We start from the raw sequence: 9,297 nt of genomic DNA, 5'->3' as shown, positions 1-9,297 counted from the left end.
TCTGGGGTGGCAGGAGCTGGGGGCGCCCATCTCTGACCGCATCCCCTCGTTTGCTGGGAGAAGCTTCACCGGAAAATGAAATTTAAAAACAACCAAACAAACAAATAAACAACAACAACAACAACAACAAAACCAGCAACAAAACACAACCAACGACCAAAAAACCACGGGATTTCGGTCCGGGATGAAACCAGCGCGTTCTTGTCATCACGCCTGTTCGAATGGCACGGTGAGGAAAGTGCCTACGTAAAAGGGAAGGGATCGGCATTGTTGTGGGGTCTATTAACTCCTGCCGTGACCTCAGGAGCTGCCACGCACCGCCCGAGAGGAGAGGGAGCGGGGCCGCAGCCCCTTCCCATCCACACTCCTCCACTAAACACAACAAACCACAATTCGTGGATTTCACAGACGGCGAGACCGCTCCCGCGGCAAAAATGTGCGCTTTGGAGAGACTTCCCGGAATATTTACGGTTTTTTTGCTCCGTCAACCAAATGTTCGAGACAAGCCCTCCTAAAACCGACCCAGCTCAAAAATAACAGTGACCTGAACATGACGGGGTAGTGCACGAATGAACGACATTTTTTTTTCCCCGCAGCGAGTACATTTTTCAAATATCAACAACGTGGAAAAAAATATATTAATGATAATAATAATAACAACAATAACAGGCGATTCGAGCAGAGGAGCAAGGAGTCGCCTAAACCGCTTCGGAAATCGCAGCACTTAGAATACAAATACTATTTACCTTGTGATTTTTCCTGCCCGGGATTGGCTTTATTGTCCCCCCCTGGACCAGCCCAGCCGCAGCCACGCTCCCTCCGTGCCGGGCTCTTTGCTGCCGGGCTGGTGCTGGGAGAGATTTGGGGGGGGGCGCATTCATTCGTACATTAGGACTAGTTTAATTTGCAATCTGTCAGTCCATCTCCTGGCTGTGGCTCGGAGATGGCTGTGTGGCTCTCTCCCTCCTCTCTCCCTGCACAGCATTTACTCACGTTCAAGAGCAGCCAACAGAGACCAAAAAAAAAAAAAAAAAAAAAAAAAAAAAGGAACTAATTGAGCTTGTGTCGGTATTGGCTAATTTCTGCTAATACTCTGTAAATTCCTTTTTGCTTCCTAAGCTTCCCCCACGCTGGTTAGGTGTTCCCAAAGCCTCTCCGGAGCTCCAGGAGCCGCTTTCTCAGCACTGATGGGCGGCTGGGTTTCAGCAGGAGCCCCAGCGCCTGGATGTACACAATGCAAACCTTAACTCCTGGCTCCAGAAACGGTTAAATTGCCCTTTCCCAGCCCCCACCCCCATTATGATTGACTCTGTTTTTAAATTTGCACTTGTTCCCACCAAGCGCAATCTAACTCGTCCTGTCTCTAAAGTGAACTTGTGTTGAAGGTGAAGTTTTCAATATAGAGGTCACGACACCGAGGCACAGCTTACCGCTCCGAGCTTCATGCTGTATTAAACACAATCAAAACGAACCCCTTTTAGACCTTTTTTTTTTTTTTCCCCTCTCTCTCCTTCCCCTCCCGCGGATGAACAATGAGAGGAGTGCGGGGAAAAAACAAAATCTCTTAAATATACTAAAATCAGCTCTGTCACAATAATAAGCGCGTTGGTGGGTTCAGGTGCCAACCTCCAGCCCCTGGAGCCGGTGGGGAAGGAGCGCATCCCGAGCGGAGCTCTCAAATGGGAGCGAGTGGGGCTGGAGCGGGGACAGCCAGCCCTGCCCCACGCGTGGGTGACACCGCCGCTGCCACCGAGGGGACGGCCACGGCCGAGCCACGCAGCCGGGTGACCCCAGAAAGCCCCGGTGCCGCCTGTGCCAGGGGGACTCGACACAATCCCAGCTCCTGCACTTCAAAGCGGGGCGATCTCTATAGCGACTTCTCGCTGCCCCAGGACGGTGCCTGCCTCCAGCTATTGTGCGAGCTTTTTCACGCCAAAGATTTAGCAGAAAAAATAGATATTAAAGCGAGTTATTTGCTGAGGGAACGCGGGTCCCTCCGGGGCGGGGACACCCAGAGCCAAAGGGCTCGAGCGCACAGTCCGAACCCAAAAACTTTTTTAAATTTTTTTTTTTAATTAAAAAAAAAAAAACTTTATTGGGTTTCGGTCTATGAAAAATAAGTTACAAATTCTTGCAACAGTAGCTTTGCATGTACTTATTTTTCTCCCATGTCCAGACGGGGTCGGCTATTGAATAAGGCTCTTTTATTCTGCATGGGGCAGGGGATTTGTGGCCATGGTCCCCCTTTTATTCCTCTCTCTATGGAAACCCAGATCATGGGGAGAAAAATGCGAGGCTGAATAAAGAAAAGCAGCAGAAAGGACCGCTTGAGAGCGGCATCTGTTACACTTGGGAAGTTAGACTGACAGGAAAGAGCTAAAGAAACCCTCTCCAGCAGATTAGTTAGAACAGCAAGAAGATTTAACTATATGCAGATAAAAACACTATAAAATCCACCATACTCTGCTATAGGCGAGGTGAGAGCCGCCTCGGCAGGAGCAGAGCCGGGCTCTGCCTTAGCTACATTTGCAGCAAAGATTAAAATGGGACGTTCGGGGTTTTATTTCCCTGCCAGAGACTCTGCCTTAATTAAACGGCGGATCTGAACATCTATTTTCACGGGCAATGGGATTTGAAAAATTGTTTCGGAAGTTAAAGTGCAAATTAATTTTAAATAATTTAGTTACGTTTTTATACAGTGCGGATTTGATGTTGTTGGGGGGGGGGGTTGGTGTTTTTTTCTTTTCTTTTTTCCCCGCGGGCTGCGGTGATGTTTATTTCGAGGAGCTTGTGAAGGCGGAGAGTGGGAAAAAAAAAAAAAAAGGAAAGAAGGAGGGGGGAGGAAAAAAAAAAAAAGAAAAGGAAAGGGGAAAAAATAAAAAGGAAAGGCTAAAAAAACCAGCGAGGAAGAGGCTGCTGCTATAACTCCTTCCCTGCCCTCCCCGCGCTCGGGCGGGCTCGGCCGCGGAGCTGCGCGCCCCGCACCGCCCGCACCGCCCCGCGCCGGGACCGCGGCTCCAGCGGGGACATTCCCAGCTCCCGGCCCTCCCGCTGACCCCCCCGCCGCACAGCCCCCACCGCCGCCCCTCTACCCGCAAACTTCATTCTTTCATTTACTTTTCCGAATTTTTGATTTATTTTCCGAGCAGCACCCCCGCCCCCCGCACCCCCGCGGGCGCGCAGCGCAGCGCTCGCCCGGCGGGGACCCGCGGAGTCCCCGATATATCGCGATTTGCCCCAGCCCTCTCTGCTCCTCACCCCCCAGCCCTGCCTTTACCCCTTTCACACGCTGCCCCGGCGAGAAATTATTGTGATTATTATTATTATAATGAGGAAAGCGATGGGACCCGGCTCGGAAGGAACCAGAGGAGCGCTCACCTTATTTAGATCTATTTTCTCATTTTCTTGAATTTTCTTCAGATCTGTCTTCTCAGAGAAACTAATGCCTTAATGACTTTCTGGTAGCTGCAAGCCTTCTTTTATTTCTGCTAAATATATGAAAATGTATGCAAATTTAAATCAAGCTTAACCTAGGAGCTCTTGCAATATATTTAATGGAATTTCAAACCAATAAGGGGACTCTGATGCAGTCTTCTGGAAGTGCAAATATAATTACGCAGCTCGGTTACCTCCAAAACGATGCAGGGAAAGGTCATTTTGGAACTCGGGAGCGGGTCGGGGGTCCCGGGGCTGCGCCTCCGCCCGCCCCGCCGGGGCTCCGCGGGTGCGGAGCTCTGCCCGCCGGGCCCGAGCGAGCCGGGGGGCTCGGCGCTCCCCCCGCTCCTCCCGCGGGGGGGTCCCGGGGACCGCACGCGCTTTTCTCCCCATTCTTTTCCCTTTTCTCACTTTTTCCCCCCTTTTTTCTCCTTTCTCCCCGGTTATGCCCTGCAGCCCGCCCGCCAGGCGCGCAGCGGCGGCGCACCGCGCCCGCGCTGCCAACTTTGAGGAGCATCCACCGGGATTTACCGGCGGCGAGGCCGGGAAGCTCCTTTTTTTGGGGGCTGTTTTTTATTATTTGGGGCTTTTCTCCGTTTGTTTCCTGCCGAGCACGGCCCGGGGCAGGCGGGGACGCGCGGCTCGGGGCAGCCGCACGGGGGGAGGAGGGGAGCGGAGCGGAGCGGAGCGGGCGCCGCGCACCCGGAGCGCGCCCGGACCGGCGGGCGGGGGCAGCGCCGGGGTGGTCCCGCGGGGCTGCCGCCGGGGCGCCGCCGTTTAACCTCTGCCCGCCGCTAATCGCTCCCCATTTAAGCCGTGCCCCCCGCCCCCCCCCCCCCCCCCCCCGTTCCCAGGCGCTCCCCATTTAATAAGCCGTGTCCCCCCCGCCCCCGCGGGCCCCGCCGCTGCCCGCCCGGCGCGGAAGGAGTTAAGCGGCGGGGCCGCCTCGCGCCCGGCCCCCGGTGCCGGCGGAGTGATTCACTTCCTGCCTCGCGCCCGCGCGGCCCCGCGGCCCCGCCCCACAGCGCCCCGCCCCGCCCCCGCGCCGCGCCCATTGGCCGGCTCGGCCGGCGGCGCGCCCCCATTGGCCGGCGCGGCTGCCAGTCGCGGCGCGGCCGCCGCCGGGCCGCCGTGCCGGTGGATGTCAAAGGCTGGCGCGGCGGCGGCGGCACAGTATAACTCGTGGGGCTGCCGCGGCCATGGCCACAGCCGCCTCCAACCCCTACGGCCTGCTGGGCGCCGGCGCGCTCGCCCACGCCGAGGGCGCGGGCATGCAGCAGGGCAGCCCGTTCCGCAGCCCGCAGAAGCTGCTGCAGAGCGAGTACCTGCAGGGCGTCCCCGGCAATGGGCACCCGCTGGGGCATCACTGGGTCACCAGCCTGAGCGACGGCGCGCCCTGGCCCGCGGCGCTGGCGGGCGGCCCGCTGGAGCAGCCCGACGTGAAGCCGGGCCGCGAGGACCTGCAGCTGGGCGCCATCATCCACCACCGCTCGCCCCACGTCTCCCACCACTCGCCCCACGCCAACCACCCCAGCGCCTGGGGCGCCAGCCCGGCGCACAGCGCCTCGCTGGCCGCCCCCCCCGCCGCCGCCGCCGCCGCCGCCGCCGCCGCCGGGCAGCCCCTGAGCGTGTACTCGCAGGGCGGGTTCGCGGTGGGCGGCATGCTGGAGCACGGCGGGCTCACCCCGCCGCCCGCCGCCGCCGCCGGCCAGGGCTTGCACCCGGGGCTGCGCGGCGAGGCCGGCGGCGAGCACGGCGAGCTGGGCGGCCACCACTGCCAGGACCACTCGGACGAGGAGACGCCGACCTCGGACGAGCTGGAGCAGTTCGCCAAGCAGTTCAAGCAGCGCCGCATCAAGCTGGGCTTCACCCAGGCCGACGTGGGGCTGGCGCTGGGCACCCTGTACGGCAACGTCTTCTCGCAGACCACCATCTGCCGCTTCGAGGCCCTGCAGCTCAGCTTCAAGAACATGTGCAAGCTGAAGCCGCTGCTGAACAAGTGGCTGGAGGAGGCCGACTCCTCCACCGGCAGCCCCACGAGCATCGACAAGATCGCGGCGCAGGGGAGGAAGAGGAAGAAGCGGACCTCCATCGAGGTGAGTGTCAAGGGCGTGCTGGAGACGCACTTCCTCAAGTGCCCCAAGCCGGCCGCCCAGGAGATCTCCTCGCTGGCGGACAGCCTGCAGCTGGAGAAGGAGGTGGTGCGGGTCTGGTTCTGCAACCGGCGGCAGAAGGAGAAGCGCATGACCCCTCCGGGCGAGCAGCCGCAGCACGACGTGTACTCGCACGGCGTGAAAACGGACACGGCCTGCCACGACCTCTGACCGCGGGCTGCGGCCCCGGGACTGCCCGGCCGCGGGACTGCCCGCCGGGCTTTAACTTATGCTTTCGGGAGACGCGGCGAGGGGTCCCCGCCCGCCGCCGCCTCGGCAATATTATTTTTTTTCCTCTCTCCGACCTTTCCGCTGGTCACACACGGTGTTTACTCGCAGACGAGGTTTGTTTTCTGTCTCTGCTAGGACGAAGGAAAAAAAAAAAAAAAAACAAAAAAAAAACACCCACAAAAAAAAAACCCCCACAACCAACCAACCCCACCGCAAAACAAAACGCAAACAAAAAGGAAGAAAAGAAACGAGAAAAAAAAAAAAAAAAAAGGGAAAACCCACGGAAAAATAGAAAATTAAAAAAAAAAAAAAAAAGAACGAAAGACCCGACAGAAAAGGAAAGACAGATGTGTGCCTATGAATAACCTTCCAGCGCCTTGGTTATATCAGCTGTATTTCAGGTGAATCTGTTTTACAATAGACTAGTTTTGCATTTTTAAAGACTTATATAGCGTTTTTAAATGTCTGAGGTGTTTTACTACAAACTGTACACAATATTTGTGACCTAATTTGTATCGAATTGAGCAGTCCAAACGTTCCTCCCTTCCCCAAGCACCGGCAGTGTCACCCAGCGGGGCCGGGGCAGGGCGGCCGCGGCCCTTCCTCACCCCCCACCCCGAGGAGATGGGGCTCCCTCCGCGCCCGCGGAGCCCCGCGGAGCCCCGCACCGATGTGAAGAACAGGCTTATTTGTTGCAGCTTTTTTCTTCCTTTTCAAGAACTTCCCAACACCGTAAAACGGTCGGGTCGCAAGCCTGACCTCCCCCATCCCTTCTTCTCACAAGGAAAAAAAAATTATATATATATATATATATATAAATAATTATTTCTAGGAGATTTACCCGAAATTAAGCATCACAACCAAACCCGTGGCATTTGCCAGTCTTTTTCTTTCCGAAGATGAGTTGGGCTTTTTGATCAGCGCCAGACTGAGGTCTGTAGTAAAACACCTTTATCCTTCTGCGCTTTCGCTTCGGAAATCGGTTTTTCTGTATTTTGTTTCGATAGTGAAGAGGAATGAGGTGTCGGGGGGAGGGAGGAAGGGAGGGAGGGAAGAGGACAGAAAACGCCCGCATTTGGTTCACGCTGAGCTTCTTTCCGCGTCGCAGGGAGATGCTGGATTTGTGGAAAAGCTTTTCTAGGGGGGGAGGGGGAGGTGGGGGGGGGGGGAAGAAAAAAAAATCATAATAATCACCGACAAAACAAAACAGGGAGAGAAAAAAAACAAAACAAAAAACAAAAAAAACAAACCCTCAACCACCAAAACAAAGTCACTGTAATGCAAACGCCGTTTTTCGGGCGCAGGGAAGTGCTGAGCTGCACCCGCCCCCTCTCCCCCTGTCCCTCCCAGCCCGGGGCTCTGTTGTCCCCAAGGGCGGGGGGTGCGGTGGCCACGCACCCACCCGCGAGGGGTCCGTGTGTGTGTGTGTGTGTGTGTCTGTCTGTCTGTCCGTGTGTGTGTGTGCGCGCACCCCCCGAGCCCCGCACCCCCGGGGCCGCCGGGCAGGGCCGGGCTCCCCCCCCCCCGCTCCCGGGGCTGCACCCGCGGCCCCCCGAGGGCCGGGCCGGTCCCCGCTCCGCAGCTCCCGCACAGCATCCCCCCCTTCCTCCTTTCCTCTCCCCCCCACCTTTCCCTCCTCCAGATTTTTTCCTTTCGACATTTATATTTTTCAAGTATTTTTCAGTAAGCGCTAAAAAAAAAAAAAAAAAAAAAGAAAATAGGAAAAAAAAAAAAGAAATTAAGAGAAAAAGAAAAAAAAATAACTCGACACTGAGGACCTGCCTATTTCTGCCAACTTTATAACTGTACAGTTTTGTATATTAAACGTTTTTTGGAAGTTATTAATTTAAAGAAAGATCATTTAGTTTATTCATTTAGTAACTGATGTATAATAAACGCTATTTTCATTAAAGGTTGCTTTTTTCAACTATTTTATCCAAAATTGCCTATTGCAGTTGCCAACAATTATTTATTTTCAATAAATTCCGCATTATGTTTAAAAAAAAAAGAAAGAAAAAAAACGTTTCAGAAAGAAACAACAAAAAAAAAAAAAAAAAAAAAGAAGCCTAAATGGGTGTCGGATAAAAATAATAACGAAACACACGAGTGGCTGTAACGTTTGGTTGTCGACCAGTTTTAGTCAAGGGGTTTATATTGACGCAATATTTTATTGTTGTAAAAGGAAAAAAAATTAATTAAAAAAACAAAAGGTTTAAATAAACATTTTTACGAAAGAAAAACAAAATAGCTGGAAAACTGCGGGTGCGTGGTTTGTGCGCTGGCCGAGCCGGGGCGCGGGGGCTCCTCCGGCCCCCCAGCCCCGGGCACGGCCGGGGGGGCTCCAGGGGCCGATCCCGGCAGTGCCGCTGACACCTGCCGCGGCTTTGGGGTGGGGGAAAAAAAAAAAAAGCGCTTTCGGGGCGGAAAAGGGATCCGTGCGGCTGCCGCGGGGCAGGGCAGGGCAGGGCAGGGCAGGGCAGCGTGTGTCCGCGGCCGCGCGTCCGTGCGTTCTGTGTGTGCATCAATATTGGTGCGCGTCCCGGGGACGCGGCTCGCCGCCCCCGCGCTGCCCCCGCGGCCCCGGGCAGCGGCAGCGAGCGGGGCACCGGGCAAGTTTCTTTTGTTCCGCCCGTCCCCCCGCCCACCGTGCCCGGGCCGCGGCCGCCGGCAGCGGAGGGGCCGCGGCGCCGAGCCCCGTCCCCGCCCCGGGCCGCTCCCCCGGCGGGGAGGGCAGCGTGCGGAGGAACAATAACACTTAATAATCGCATCGTACGGGGGGAACGGGGCAGCTCCGGCCCCGGCAGCCGGGGGGTGCAGGGGGAGGCAGGGGAGCAGCAAAAACTTCAAGGGATCGCCGGCGAAACGGGCTTTTATTATTTTTGTTTTGTTTCTTCTCCCCCTTTCTGAAGCCGAACCTCGGAGAAAACAATAGCCGAGCCTTCTGCCAGCAGTGTAGGGGGGAAAACAATTTACCTTTAGGAATCCTGAGAAGCGGCCCGAGCAGGGAGCGAGCCCTCGTCTTCAGTGAGCAGCGGCAGCCCGCGAGTGGACAGGCGCCTTCCCGCTGCACTGCCGGCACACCGACCCTCCTGCACCTGGGAGCGAGAGGGATCTGGGACGTGAACAGTGGGCCATGCATTGTTTCCGAACCATAAAACTGATTTATTTCATTGGTAAATCCCTGTGAGCTGCAGCACCGCGGCCTTGGGGGCAACGGGCCTGCGGCCGCCCCTGCGCTGGGCAGCGGAGCTCGGGTGGCTCCGCAGCGGGACCGCGACCTCCGGCTCTCTCTCCACAAGGATTACAGCGGCAGCAGAAGGAAACATAACCCCCAAAAGCCCGTTTTTTCAGTCAGCTCCAGGAACAGGATGAATGTGGCGTGGGGAGCGAAGCAGGAGGAAAGAGCCGTGGTTTGTAAGCAGCCCCAGCTGAGGACGCGGAGGAGAAGCTCCAGGTTAAAGCCAGCCCCGCGTGCCCA

The 9,297-nt window shown here is 56.5% G+C and overlaps 1 protein-coding gene across 1 annotated transcript; it reads left to right on the top strand.

The window, feature by feature from the left end:
• Nucleotides 1-4,544: 4,544 nt before the first annotated feature.
• Nucleotides 4,545-7,731, top strand: POU3F4 (POU class 3 homeobox 4). The gene is made up of 2 exons (XM_068204588.1): nt 4,545-7,250; nt 7,299-7,731. Exon 1 carries the CDS (start codon nt 4,635-4,637, stop codon nt 5,757-5,759), a length of 1,125 nt encoding a protein of 374 aa, XP_068060689.1. The 5' UTR covers nt 4,545-4,634; the 3' UTR covers nt 5,760-7,250; nt 7,299-7,731.
• Nucleotides 7,732-9,297: the final 1,566 nt, after the last annotated feature.

This window comes from Anomalospiza imberbis, chromosome 14 (genome assembly GCF_031753505.1).
Source record: "Anomalospiza imberbis isolate Cuckoo-Finch-1a 21T00152 chromosome 14, ASM3175350v1, whole genome shotgun sequence".
NCBI lineage: Eukaryota > Metazoa > Chordata > Aves > Passeriformes > Viduidae > Anomalospiza > Anomalospiza imberbis.
Note: the sequence above shows the minus strand (reverse complement) of the source record. Positions and strands in the feature narration are given on the sequence as shown.